At 36.0% G+C, this 15,549-nt stretch overlaps 1 protein-coding gene across 12 annotated transcripts in view; it reads left to right on the top strand.

Moving 5' to 3' along the window:
* The window catches only part of WDFY3 (WD repeat and FYVE domain containing 3), a 259,871-nt gene that overhangs the window by 213,962 nt on the left and 30,360 nt on the right, over nt 1-15,549 (top strand). For all 12 annotated transcript variants that reach the window (XM_089912207.1, XM_089912206.1, XM_089912205.1 and 9 more), the window contains 6 exons: nt 2,070-2,218; nt 3,933-4,053; nt 4,568-4,653; nt 6,174-6,254; nt 14,088-14,142; nt 14,401-14,520. In XM_089912207.1, coding sequence (XP_089768333.1) covers nt 2,070-2,218; nt 3,933-4,053; nt 4,568-4,653; nt 6,174-6,254; nt 14,088-14,142; nt 14,401-14,520 — 612 coding nt within the window. The remainder of the gene's footprint in view (nt 1-2,069; nt 2,219-3,932; nt 4,054-4,567; nt 4,654-6,173; nt 6,255-14,087; nt 14,143-14,400; nt 14,521-15,549) is intronic.

Below are 15,549 nucleotides of genomic sequence, written 5' to 3'. Positions count from 1 at the left end.
TCTTATACCCTGCGACCCCTCCAGGCTCACTTTACTGACTCTGCCATGTAGTCTGAGCCCCCTGCATTTTGTCCCTTGCATTTTGTCCCTTGCAGTTCGGTACATCCATGATATTTCTTTACTCTGCGCTTTACTCATTGTGTTCTCTGCCTAAATGCCCCTCTTTCCATCACTTGCATAACTTCTGTCCTAGTAACTCCCATTTGATGCAACATCATTTATCTGGATGTCTTTAATGCTCACACAGAGGAAGCTTTCCTTCACTGTCTTGCCAGCTCAGGCTTAGTTAGACACCCTCCTCTATGCTTTTATAGCACCTTATATATATCACTCATTTTATCATGTTATTGTTATTTGTTCCTGTGTCTGTCTCTTCACCTAGATAGTGAGCTCTTTTGAGGCAGGCACTGTTTCTTATTTCTGTCCCAGTGCTTTACACAGTTTCACTCACCTGATAGAAACTCAGTAAACCTTGAATGAAGGAGTGATTGGTTGAATAAATAAAGGGATAAATGAGTAAAGGAATGAATGAATTGAATGTATAGTGAGTATCACCTTTTTAAAGGTTGTTTTGCCTATTATATTAGATCTTGGTATAACACTTGAAATCTTATCCACTAAGAAATAGTAACTAGAAATTAGGGTTTAATTTTTTAAATTCTGTTCAAATATATGGCCTGATTAATCTTAAATGAAAACATAAAAAGAAAAAAGTATGTAACTATAAAAGTCTATTAGATCTGAAGGAAGTACAAGAGAGGCTTCTAGGGTCTTGGGAATGTTCTGTTTCTTGATCTGGATGCTGGTTGCATCATATTTTAAGCATTTGAAAATTCATCAAGCTATGCACTTATGAAATAAACATTTTTTTCTGTGTGTATATTATTACAATAGAGTTATTTTAAAAGTATGTCAGTTTTTCTCCTGTAACATTCTAAGTTTTTATTATTGAAGTAGTTTAGATGTGGTGATGAAAATTAACTTATATTTGCATATTTTAGAAAATCTATTTTCTGATGCTGTCATTTTTTTAACTTTTTAAACTCATGAGTACAGTTTTTGCTCTAATTGCTTTAAGTTTGAATAGTGAAGGAGGTGTATTTAGACTGACATTTATTTGACGTTTGTTTGACTCTGATTTAATTGCTGATTTTTTTTCCTTGATTCGTGTTGAACTGAGTGCAAGAAAGAATTTTTACTAAGGACTAGATCCTGCCTGTTGGAAAGAAAACACTGCTAACATTGAGAGATTTAGCAAGTCCTTCCTTCTATGAGGAAAATGCAACTTCTGCCAAGTTTGGCTTTTTACAATGGCACAACAGGCTGCCAGGCAGGCAGACTCCAGTGGAGAGCAAATAGAGACAAATTCCACAACTCCAGTTCCAGGGGTTGTTATGGAAAAAGAGGAAAGTAAGCTATGTGGAAGAGAAGACAGCCAACAATTCCTAACATGATTATGTACATTGTCTCACTAACTCTCATGACAAGCCAATGAAGTATATTTGAAACTTATATGAAGACACAGAAGCCCAGAAACATTAAGAAATTTGACCAAATCTATAGTTAAACAACAGAACTGGGAATTCACTCAGGATTGTCAGGCTCTGCATACCTTTTTCACTCTGTATCATCCTGCCTGGCCCAGGGCACAATCCTAATATCCTCGCATGTATGCCTCAATTCTCTTTCCTGCAAAGTTTGTGTCTGTCTCCTTCCTTTTCTAACTTGTTCATTGACTGTAGAGCCTAGTACACGTGTGCCTGGCATGGAGTTAATACTCAGTGAATATTAGGATAAGTGGATTGGGTGGATGGATATGAGTAATGGTTGTTTCCTTTTACTAAAGTCAACTGCAACTCAGACTGCAGTCTTAGCTATTCTTTTTAATATGCTTAAACTCTGGTTAATATGCTTAGCTCAGGGGATGCCATCACAGAGTGACATCTTCATAAAATCTTGTTTGCCCATTAAATCCATGTTTAAAGACATTTTGCTTCATTTATATCAAAAAAAGAAATTACCTGATTTTTAAAAACTATATTAATGAATGTTTATGGTTTTCTTTATAGATCCAACACATGTACCGCTGTGCTCGAGTCCAGGGCCTAGATACCAGTGAAGGGCTACTTCTTTTTGGTAAAGAGCATTTTTATGTGATTGATGGATTTACAATGACGGCAACCAGGGAAATAAGAGATATTGAAACCTTACCTCCAAAGTAAGTCAATGAAGAGACACAAAGTACAGCTATCTTTAGAAAGCAATACATCTACATGGGTTTGTTTGCTTTTTTTCTTTTTTTTTGGCTGCATTGGGTCTTCATTGCTGCGCACAGGCTTTCTCTAGTTGCAGCAAGCGGGGGCTACTCTTCGTTGTGGTGCGCAGGCTTCTCACTGCGGTGACTTCTCTTGTTGCAGAGCATGGGCTCTAGGTGCGCAGGCTTCAGTAGTTGTGGTACGCAGGCTCAGTAGTTGTGGCTCACAGGCTCTAGAGCGCAGGCTCAGTAGTTGTAGCACACGGGCTTAGTTGCTCTGCAGCATGTGGGATCTTCCCAGACCAGGGCTCAAACCTGCGTCCCCTGCTTGGCACACGGATTCTTAACCACTGTGCCACCAGGAAAGTCCTACATAGTTTTTTTTAATGCAAAAATTGTGTTTCAAGTAATGTTATCTCTCAGTTTTTGTGCATCCATCATTAAATATTCACCAGAGTAATAGTTATTTCAACGCTATAAGAGACAAATTTACCTTATTTATCAAAACGAAAACTAAATAAAATTTATTGCTATGCATTAATAGCACTAGATATAATACAAGTTCCTTATATTATAATCTATATATTTATAAAGTTATTATGAATTTGTAAATTGTTCTTTTTTTCAAATTTCAGTGCGAACACAGTTGTAGAGAACATACAGGCAGTTATATAATACTCTAACAAATGTAAGAGTATCCATGTCCTCCGAGTACCCTAGAAGCAGTGTGACTGAAGCACAGGCAGGAATTAACTGACTGAGTTTATCCATCTTCCTTTTCTTCTGCCAGCCCTATGATGGACATGATAGTGGGTAATGGAAAACCCAGAGACAGACAAAGCCCAAAGGAAGATGAAAAAGCTTAAAGCTTAGAAAATCAACATGCTCTTCTCTTCCTTTAACATTTTGAACACCTGACATGCACTGTGAATGTGGACATGGTCATCTTCATTGCTAGGAGATATTTCAAATAATTACTTTCAGTAGCAGTCAGGGCCACATTATGACTTTTACGGGCCTCTACCTACATATAAAGATACCTAAAATGATGTTTTTCTGACTGTGTTGGTTTAAAGATGAATATATTCATATTATATATTTAAACATTTTCTTCTACCTAAAAATTCAGTTTTTTGGGCTTCCCTGGTGGCGCAGTGGTTGAGAGTCCGCCTGCCGATTCAGGGGACGCAGGTTCGTGCCCCAGTCCGGGAGGATCCCACGTGCCGCGGAGCAGCTGCACCCGTGAGCCATGGCCGCTGAGCCTGCGCGTCCGGAGCCTGTTGCTCCGCAGCGGGAGAGGCCACAGCAGTGAGAGGCCCGCGTACCACAACAACAACAAAAAAAAGTTCAGTTTTTTCTCTTGATTTTAAAAGAAATTAAAACATTTTCTTGGCCCCCCTAAAAGAATATAGGCCTTGGCACTTGCCAGCTGTGCCTGAAAAATAAGCCCTGACAGCATGAATAGGATTTTTTTTAAGTTATATTCATCAAAGGGGGGTTCTGGTATACTGAATAGCTACCAAATTATTCTCTTAAAGGTATGTCTTTTTTGAACTAAATATTCAGATATATCGATTCCTGCTTTTCTTCACATGTTGAAAATAACATACTCTTTATTGAACAGTGAATTTATCTCTTGCTGTGTTTTTATTATCTCCTTTCTCTGGGCTGCCTATAGTATGCATGAGCCAATTATCCCTAGAGGAGCCAGGCAAGGCCCCAGTCAACTCAAGAGAACATGCAGCATTTTTGCCTATGAAGATATCAAGGAAGTTCATAAAAGGAGGTATCTGCTACAGGTGGGTTGATTTAGTAGTAATAAATGTTTTGTCAGGTTCCTTTACTTAGAGGATGTATACATGATAGGATCCACATTATTCCTTAGAGTATTAGATTTGGTTGTATGATAGACAAGCTCATGTCACATGGGTGCATAACTTTACAATACATCCCCCTTCTTCATAAAAAAAAAAACCTAAAACTTTGAGTGATATTTTGTTATCCATCTTTCCCTATAGCTATCCAAATTTATATTATAATTTTCTTTGTATATAAAAATTGCATTCTCACTATAAATTTACAAAATTTTATAATTATTTTACCATTATTCTGTTAAAGTTTTTAGAAACAAACTAAGCAGAATAAACTGGCACTGTTTATTGTGTAATTTAATTTGCTGGAAATTCATGACTCTAAAAATGTTCTTCAGTCAACAAGTTAATTTCTTCAGCATTATAGAAATTCTTAGTGGAAAAGTTAATATATAACCCTATTTGTGTTTTTTCTTAATGTTTTTCTCTCTGATCATTTCAGCCTATTGCTGTGGAAGTTTTCTCTGGAGATGGACGGAATTACCTCCTTGCTTTTCAAAAAGGAATTAGAAACAAAGTCTATCAAAGGTATTGTTTATTAGAAATACTTCATAATGCTGTCATGGGAAGAAATGGGAGGTAAAGCATTGCCAGTTCAGCTAGTTTTTTAAAAATCTTGTTAAATCCATGAATTAACTTCTTTGAAGAAAATGTTTGTTTCATTTTTGCCAGCCTCTTGAAATGTGATTCTTCTGATGCTATTCTATTTTGAAATCACATTTTTCTTTCTGGTAACTTGTAGTAGATATCATCAAAAGCCACCTTAGTGATAAAGTCCCATGTCTCTCAGTGTAAAAGGATGATGAAACTGGAGCTTAAAAAAATAATACTTCAGATTCAAAATAGGCTTCTTTCATATTTACCAAAAAGAAGACAGTGTTATACCTTGCTATTGAATGCAGAGCCTGAGTTTCCTTAGAATTTGTATTCATATGAAACTTTGCTGACTTTGGAAGAGAAGTGGGATACCTTCATCTTTGAAAAAGTAGCATAGCCAAGTAAAGCAGTTGATGTGATCTAACCATATTTCATTTTTGGTAAACTGTGTTTAAATTTTATCTTATAAAAGAAAAATAGTATATTTCCATGTGCTTCAAAATACTTCTGTTGGCATGTGAATAGTAAGGCTTTTATGAACTTAACATAATATAATAGGAGAGCCCTCTTATTCTTTGAAGAGTGGTGTAGATCCTGGCAATCCCTCTATTAGAGAAGTTTTGTATTTCAAGTGAGGAATAACTAATACCAAGCAACATTGCTTATCATTGCAGTACAGTAATACTACCTGTGAGCACGAGGGAAATGAGGGAGTTTCTTCAAATAAAGTGCCTGTGGATGTTGATTGGGAAGAGCTAAGTAAATGACTGAAATTTTAGTTACCTATCTTATGAATTTCTAAAGGTGATATTGCTTTCAGTGTTAGCAAATTATCTGCTCTTCCCAACTAGAACCTGTGGCAAGGAGATGAGATTGTCTTTATGTGAGAAATGTCTGTGTATATGCCAAGTTCAAGGTCCACATTCATTCCAAGAATTTTCCCACAATTCTTTTTTGCTCTTAAAAAATGTATGTTGACATTATGAGCAACTCTGAAAATAATTATAGTAGTGTCACATAAAGGTTCTTATCATGTATATATTTTCATTTGTTAGAGATGTCTCTGTCCTATCATTTGTTTAGCTGTTAGCACTACTGACTGTCATGTGAATATTTAGCTTTTAATCACTCTTTAGGACATCATTAAGTTGAGTTAATTCCTGTGATTCAGTGTGTCAGGGCTTTTCTTCAAGTAATGTGGCAGCATATGTAAAAATCCAAAATGACAGATTTTGCTATGGATCTTTATACTTGGCTTTGGAAGCCATCATCCTACCCTTTTTTGTTAAAGAATGTTCTAATTATTGTATATTCCCTTTGCCTGCCATTTACTGAGTAGTGGTGGGGTAAATGCAGCAATTAAGATCTAAATGAATCATTCTTTTGTAAGTTCCCATTAGATCCTGACTGAAACATCATTTCCAATTTTATACTGTTTTTAAATTTTCCAGGTTTTTGGCTGTAGTGCCATCTCTAACTGACAGTTCAGAGTCTGTGTCTGGGCAACGACCAAACACAAGCGTGGAGCAGGGGTAGGTTGCTTGCTTCTTGTACATTATAGTTTAATACTGCAGTTGGATCATTTCTATCTGGACAGTATTATTTAATATTTTTAATGAGTGTTCTGCCACCCCACCCCAACCCCCAGGGGTTTGCAAAAAAATTTTAACTACTGAAAACTAGAAAAAAAAAAAAGAAAATGTATGCATGATTGCTCATGTCAGATCAGTGTCAAATTGATCACATTTTGATCAATTCCCTTTAACCTTTTAAGCATGCATATATTCCTATGTGCACAATTGAGTCCATACTAAAAACACAGATTTTTATTCTGTGTCTTTTATTCAGTCTTATATGTAAATATTGCCTCCTGGTTTTAAAAAATTCTTTAGAAACTTTGCCTTTATTTACTAGCCCTTCATCATATGTATAAAGCATTCTCTTGTTCTTGGATATTTCATCTTTATCAGATTTCCCTGTTATAATAATGGAAATGTGATACCTCATTTTTTTTTAGGCTAAAATTCCCGTAGTAAAATAGTATGAATTTTAAGACTCTTAATATGCAAAACCAACTAGATTTCTATAAAAATTATACACATCTATATTCCACCGATAGTGGATAAGTTTGCTTATCTCAATAGATAACAGCTTTTTATATTTACTTTTTCACTTTTACCAATGTTTAAAAATGCTTTGTTTTTAAATGTGCATTTCTTTTCATATTAGAAATCTTGAGCTCTGTATATATTTGTTAGCCATTTAAAATTATCATTTATGAGTTATCTGTAACTTTTGCCCATTTTTTTCCACTGAGTTTTTTATTGGTGGTGGTGGCAGTTTGGTTTTTTTTGTAGTTTTTTTTATTTTCCAGATATAATTGACATTACATTAGTTTTAGGTGAACAATATAATAATTCAATTTTGTATATATTGTGAAATGACCACCTCAGTAAGTCTAGTTAACATTTCCTCTGAATCCTTATTATCAATGTGCATGAGATTTTTTGGTAATAGCATATTATCCCTTTGCTTGTCATATTTGTTACAAATTGCCAAGTTTTCTCTTAATTTTTTTTTCTTACATTTAAAAATAAACTTCTGTTTTTGTGTGTTCAAACCTATCAGTGGTTCCTTTGTGCTCTTTTCAGCTGCTTTTAATCTTAGGAAGTCTTTTGGATGATAAAGCCATTTCAAGAATCTGTATACCTAGCTTTATTTTCAGGTACTCAGGAACTGGTAGCCCTTTATAATCCATTAGAAAAGAAGCAGTAGACAGCAGAAGCAAGAAGAACTACAATCCTGCAGCCTGTGGAAAGAAAACCACATTCACAGAAAGATAGACAAAATGAAAAGGCAAAGGACTATGTGCCACATGAAGGAACAAGACAAAACCCCAGAAAAACAACTAAATGAAGTGGACCTAGGCAACCTTCCAGAAAAAGAATTCAGAATAATGATAGTGAAGATGACCCAGGACCTCGGAAAAAGAATGGCAGCAAAGATCGAGAAGATGCAAGAAATGTTTAACAAAGACCTAGAAGAATTGAAGAACAAACACCTAAAAGAATTAAAGAACAAACAAACAGAGATGAACAATACAATAACTGAAATGAAAAATATACTAGAAGGAATCAATAGCAGAATAACTGAGGCAGAAGAATGGGTAAGTGACCTGGAAGACAGAATGGTGGAATTCACTGCCGGGGAACAGAATAAAGTGAAAAGAATGAAAAGAAATAAAGACAGCCTAAGAGACCTCTGGGACAACATTAAATGCATCAACATTTGCATTATAGGTGTCCCAGAAGAAGAGAGAGAGAAAGGAACCAAGAAAATATTTGAAGAGGTTATAGTCAAAAACTTCCCAAACTTGGGCAAGAAAATAGCCACCCAAATCTAGGAAGCACAGAGACTCCCAGGCAGGATAAACCCAAGGAGAAACACCAAGACACATAGTAATCAAATTGACAAAAATTAAAGACAAAGAAAAATTATTAAAAGCAACAAGGGAAAAATGACAAGTAACATACAAGGGAACTCCCATAAGGTTAACAGCTGATTTCTCAGCAGAAACTCTACAAGCCACAGGGGAGTGGCACGATATATTTAAAGCGATGAAAGGGAAGAACCTACAACCAAGATTACTCTACCCAGCAAGGATCTCATTCTGATTCAACGGAGAAATCAAAAGCTTTACAGACAAGCAAAAGCTAAGAGAATTCAGCACCACCAAACCAGCTCTACAACAAATGCTAAAGGGACTTCTCTAAGTGGGAAAAACAAGAGAAGAAAAGGACCTACAAACAAACCCAAAACAATTAAGAAAATGATAATAGGAACATACATATTGATAATAACCTTAAATGTGAATGGATTAAATGCTCCAACCAAAAGACACAGGCTCGCTGAATGGATACAAAAGCAAGACCCATATATATGCTGTCTACAAGAGACCCACTTCAGACCTAGGGACACATACAAACTGAAAGTGAGGGGATGGAAAAAGATATTCCATGCAAATGGAAATCAAAAGAAAGCTGGAGTAGCAATACTCATATCAGATAAAATACACTTTAAAATAATGTTACAAGAGACAAGGAAGGATACTACATAATGATCAAGGAATAAATCCACGAAGAAGATGTAACAATTATAAATATATATGCACCCAGCATAGGAGTACCTCAATACATAAGGCAAATGCTAAAAGCTATAAAAGAGGAAATTGACAGTAACACAATAATACTGGGGAACTTTAACACCTCAACTACACCAATGGACAGATCATCCAGACAGAAGATTAATAAGGAAACACAAGCTTTAAAAGACACAAGAGACCAGATGGATTTAATTGATATTTATAGAACATTCCATCCGAAAACAGCAGATTACACTTTCTTCTCAAGTGCACATGGAACATTCTCCAGGATAGATCACATCTTGGGTCACAAATCAAGCCTTGGTAAATTTAAGAAAATTGAAATCATATCAAGCATTTTTTCCGACCACAATGCTATGAGATTAGAAATAAATTACAGGGAAAAAACATAACACAGACACATGGAGGCTAAACAATACATTACTAAATAACCAAGAGATCATTGAAGAAATCAAAGAGGAAATCAAAAAATACCTGGAGTCCACTGACAACAAAAACACGATGATCCAAAACCTATGGGATGCCGCAAAAGCAGTTCTAAGACAGAAGTTTATAGCAATACAGTCCTACCTCAAGAAACAAGAAATATCTCAAATAAAAAATCTAACCTTACACCTGAAGCAACTAGAGAAAGAAGAACAAATTAAACCCAAAGTTAGGAGAAGGAAAGAAATCATAAAGATCAGAGCAGAAATAAATGAAATAGAAACAAAGAAAACAGTAGCAAAGATCAATAAAACTAAAAGCTGGTCCTTTGAGAAGATAAACAAAATTGATAAACCTTTAGCCAGACTCATCAGGAAAAAGAGGGAGAGGACTCAAATCAATAAACTTAGAAATGAAAAAGGAAAAGTTACAATGGACACCGCAGAAATACAAAGAATCATAAGAGACTACTGCAAGCAGCTCTATGCCAATAAAATGGACAACCTGGAAGGAATGGACTAATTCTTAGAAAGGTATAACCTTCCGAGACTGAACCAGGAAGAAATAGAAAATATGAACAGACCAATCACAAGTAATGAAATTGAAACTGTGATTTAAAATCTTCCAACAAACAAAAGTCCGGGACCGGATGGCTTCACAGGTGAATTCTGTCAAATATTTAGAGAAGAGCTAACACCCATCCTTCTTAAACTCTTCAAAAAAATTGCAGAGGAAGGAACACTCCCAAACTCATTCTACAAGGCCACCATCACCCTGATACCAAAACCAGACAAAGATACTACAAAAAAAAAAAAATTATAGACCAATATCCCTGATGAATATAGATGTAAAAATCCTTAACAGAATTCTAGCAAACAGAATCCATCAGCACATTAAAAGGATCATACACCATGATCAAGTGGGATTTATCCCAGGGATGCGAGAATTCTTCAATATATGCAAATCAATCAATGTGATACACTGTATTAACAAATTGAAGAATAAAAACCATATAATCATCTCAATAGACAGAAAAAGCTTTTGACAAAATTCAACACTCATTTATGATAAAAACTCTCCAGAAAGTGGGCATAGAGGGAACCTACCTCAACGTAACAAAGGCCATATATGACAAACCCACAGCAAACATCATTCTCAATGGTGAAAAACTGAAAGCATTTCCTCTAAGATCAGGAACAAGACAAGGATGTCCACTCTCACCACTGTTATTCAACATCGTTTTGGAAGTCCTAGCCATGGCAATAAGAGAAGAAAAAGAAATTAAAGGAATACAAATTGGAAAAGAAGAAGTAAAACTGTCACTGTTTGCAGATGACATGAGAATACATACATACATAGAGAATCCTAAAGATGCCACCAGAAAATTGCTAGAGCTAATCAATGAATTTGGTAAAAGTTGCAGGATACAAAATTAATGCACAGAAATCTCTTGCATTCCTATACACTTAACAACAAAAGATCAGAAGGGGAAATTAAGGAAACAATCCCATTCACCACTGCAACAAAAAGAATAAAATACCTAGGAATAAACCTACCTAAGGAGGTAAAAGACCTGTACTCAGAAAACTGTAAGACACTGATGAAAGAAATCAAAGATGACACCAACAGATGTAGAGATATACCATGTTCTTGGATTGGAAGAATCAACATTGTGAAAATAACTATACTACCCAAAGCAATCTGCAAATACAATGCAGTCCCTATCAAGCTACCAATGGCATTTTTCACAGAACTAGAACAAAAAAATTCACAATTTGTGTGGAAACACAAAGGCCCCGAATAGCCAAAGCAATCTTGAGAAAGCAAAATGGAGCTGGAGGAATCAGGCTCCCTGACCTCAGAGGATACTACAAAGCCACAGTAATCAAGACAGTATGGTACTGGCACAGAAACAGAAATACAGATCAATGGAACAGGATAGAAAGCCCAGAGATAAAACCATGCACATACAGTCACCTTATCTTTGATAAAAGAGGCAAGAATATATAATGGAGAAAAGACAGCCTCTTCAATAAGTGGTGCTGGGGAAACTGGACTACATGTAAAAGAATGAAATTAGAACACTCCCTAGCACCATACGCAAAAGTAAACTCAAAGTGGATTAAAGACCTAAATGTAAGACCAGACACTATTAAACTCATAGAGGAAAGCATAGGAATAACAACACTCTTTGACATAAATCACAGCAAGATCTTTTTTGACCCACCTCCTAGAGTAATGGAAATAAAAATAAAAATAAACAAATGGGACCTAGTGAAACTTAAAAGCTTTTGTACAGCAACGGAAACTGTAAACAAGATGAAAAGACAATGCTTAGAATGGGAGAAAATATTTGCAAACAAATCAGCAGACAAAGGATTAATCTCCAAAATATATAAGCCGCTCATGCAGCTCAATATTAAAAAAACAAACAACCTAATCAAAAAATTGGGCAGAAGACCTAAATAGACATTTCTCCAAAGAAGACATACAGATGGCTAACAGACAAATGAAAAGCTGCTCAACATCACTAATTATTAAAGAAATGCAAGTGAAAACTACAGTGAGGTATCACCTCACACCAGTTAGAATGGGCATCATCAGAAAATCTACAAACAAGAAAAGCTGCAGAGGGTGTGGAGAAAAGGGAACCCTCTTGCGCTGTTGGTGGGAATGTAAATTGATACAGCCACTATGGAGGTTCCTGAAAATAGAACTACCATATGACCCAGCAATCCCACTACTGGGCATATACCTAGAGGAAACCTTAATTCAAAAAGACACATGCACCCAGTGTTCATTGCCACACTATTTTCAATAGCCAAGACATGGAAGCAAACTAAATGCCCATCGACAGACGAATGGATAAAGAAAATGTGGTACGTATATACAATGGGATATTACTCAGCCATAAAAAGAAATGAAATTGGGTCATTTGTAGAGACGTGGATGGACCTAGAGACTGTCATACAGAGTGAAGTAAGTCAGAAAGTGAAAAACAAATATTGTATATTAACGCATATATGTAGAATCTAGAAAAATGGTACAGATGAACCAGTTTGCAAAGCAGAAATAGAGACACAGATGTAGAGAACAAATGTATGGACACCAAGAGGGCAGAGCCGGGGTGGGTGGGATGAATTGGGAGATTGGGATGGACATATATACTCTAATATGTATAAAATAGATAACTAATAAGAACCTGCTGTATAAAAAAATAAATAAAATTCAAAAGAAAAAGAAGCAGTGCTTTGGGGCTACAAATTAATTATTACAACATGCAAGAAAATAACTTAAAACTTCTGGGGATTCTGTAATTTGTAAATAAATTTTTATTTCAATCTATGTGTGTCTAAATATATTAATTTGTGTATTTCTCTTTAACTTACTGCTTTTATTTTTCTTTAGCTGAGATTTACAAATGCTGCTTATATGCTTTTGTTAAGCTTAGAAACCTGTTCTATTCCTAATCGTTTGTGTTGCTGTTAAGATAAATATAGGAAGTGAAAGGCTCCCTTAAAGCATACTAAGCCTTTTTTCTAGTTGTAAGCAAATTGCTAGTACTTTTGCTTGCCTAGATAATATTCAGCTTGCTATTTCATTGTTCTTACTACTGTCTGTGCTGAGTTGGCAGTTCTTGAAGAACTATTGAAAACTCAAAGACAAGAAGCAGAAATTCATTCTCAACTTTAATCTTCTTTTCAATTGTTCCCTTTCCTATAATGTTGAGGAATGATCATAGCTCTTTTTCCAGGGAGAGTACCGTATGCATTCAATTTGCCTGAAGGGAAGAATTCATCTGGAAGTAAAAAGTGGTATCTGTACCTTTGACCTAGATATGTTTATGAACTAACGTTTACAAATCTCTTAATTTCCTTTCAGACAATAAAATATATAGTTAAGTGCTTTCCTACTTGTTCAGTGATCAACTCACAATCTTCAGATTAATAATTATCAATATTATAACCTTAAGGTTTTATAGCATTCTAGAAAATCTGCTAAAGAAAATGTTCTATAATTTTCTGAACAGCAGTGACTTTCCTGTCATAAAATATTTATATTTTCATTCACTTTTTCAACACCTCTTTTAGGAAATGTACTGTGCACCTACTGTGTACAAAATATTGTATACTCTTATCAGTTATTCCAATTTTATGTCTTTAGATCAGTTTATATAGAAATTATTGTAAAGGTTAGAAAGTTGAACTAGATCAATGTTTTTCAAACTCATTTTCTGTAACCCACGGTAAAAAATACTACATTTTGGGCTTCCCTGGTGGCGCAGTGGTTGAGAGTCCGCCTGCCAATGCAGGGGACATGGGTTCGTGCCCCGGTCCGGGAGGATCCCACGTGCCACGGAGCGGCTGGGCCCGTGGGCCATGGCCGCTGAGCCTGTACGTCCAGAGCCTGTGCTCTGCGATGGGAGGGGCCACAACAGTGAGAGGCCCGCGTAACGCAAAAAAAAAAAAAAAAAAATACTACATTGCATCCCAACTCACACAAACTTAGTTACAAATAGTACAATAAAATTCACAGAAAAGATTTTTCCTTCCTGTATGTAGTGCCTTCCAATGTTTTCTATTTTCTTCAATTTGATTCTGTTATTTCATAATTCAAAATGCTGTTCACAACCCCCTAAACTGATTTCATGACCCACTAATAGGTTGTCCTCCATAGTTTGAAAAATTCGTGGACCATTGACTTAAATTTTTCAGCTTTGTAATTACACATATTTTTAAAGTTATGTTGCCTACAATTTATTATTTATCATTTTTAGATCTGGGTTGCTTAGCACTCTGGTTGGAGAGAAGTCTGTGACTCAGAGATGGGAGGTAAGTTCAATGAAAATGTAAGCTTCCTTCGTAATTTGTAGCTAGAAAGTATAAGTCATACAGTTAAAAGTACTTTAATAATTTATAAAATATATACCATAGAAAAAAAGTTTTGTTTTTGTTTTTAAGGGAAAAAAATGCTTTATTCTGAAATCTGCAAGAAATTATCCTTTACCTCATTTTGCATATAAATTTTTAAAATTGAATGTAGCAGAAATATTTGATTGCTTTAAAATGAATCTATTTATCTTTCCCAAGAGAGGTGAAATCAGCAACTTTCAGTATTTGATGCACTTGAACACTTTGGCTGGCAGATCATATAATGACCTCATGCAGTATCCTGTCTTCCCCTGGATCCTTGCAGATTACGACTCAGAGGTAAATTTCAAATCATTTTGTGAAAGTGGAACACATTCTCGAAAGTAATTAAAAGATAATGCAGTGGCTGAAATGATTTATATGCTTTATAGTTTAAGTTCTCAAAGGGGACTTACTCCCAAGAAGATGAGAAGAGCTTTAGCTTAGACTTGTACAAAGTTTGGATACTTGATGAACTTCTTGGATTCATGATATCTATTGAATTTCCTAAAGTGCTAATAAATTTGTATCCACTGGAGGATGTCACTGTCCTCTACACTGCAGCCAGCAGGAACAAATCTAATTGAGTCATTCCTCAGTTTTAAATTATTGCATAAATCATCATCACAATTTGGAGAGAATTTTAAAACCTCGGTATAGCACCCTTCACAAAGTAGCTGATACGTAGATCTCCCTCCTGTGCTTCGAGGACCGCTGTCCTGGGCTACCCCGTTCTCTCTCAGCAGCTCTGCCTGTGCTGCTCTCCCTGCCTGCACTTCTCCCCATGCCCGTGCCCATCTTCTCTCCCGCTGACAGGTTCCTCTGGCTAGCTGTATTTCATCCTGCAGGACACGCTCCAGTATACCTCCGGGGAGCCTTCTGTCCTCTTCCTTCTTCCTCTGTTCCCACACTGCCTTGTAGCTGTATCATGCTGCTTTCTTTTACAGCATGTTGTAGTCATGATTTTTGTCTGACCGTACTCAACTGTGAGGTCCTTAAAAACAAAGACTATCTTACATAGCTCTTAAGTTCCAACCTCTAGAGAAGGGGTCCCCAGCCCCCAGGATCTGATGCCTGATGATCTGAGGTGGAGCTGATGTAATAATAATAGAAGTAAAGTGCACAATAAATGTAATGCGCTTGAATCATCCCCAAACCATCCTCCCCCACCCCGGGCCTTGGAAAAATTGTCTTCCATGAAAACGGTCCCTGGTGCCAAAAAGGTTGGGGACCGCTGCTCTAGAGCAATGCCCGGTTCTTAGTAAATACTTTAATCTTTGTTGAAATAACCAAAAAAAGTATGAATGAGGTATTTTACATGTAGATTTT

Source organism: Delphinapterus leucas, chromosome 5, assembly GCF_059928025.1.
Source record: "Delphinapterus leucas isolate spDelLeu-1000000601 "Yukka" chromosome 5, BTC_Dleu_Yukka2, whole genome shotgun sequence".
Lineage (NCBI taxonomy): Eukaryota > Metazoa > Chordata > Mammalia > Artiodactyla > Monodontidae > Delphinapterus > Delphinapterus leucas.
This window is presented reverse-complemented; position numbering and strand designations above follow the sequence as displayed.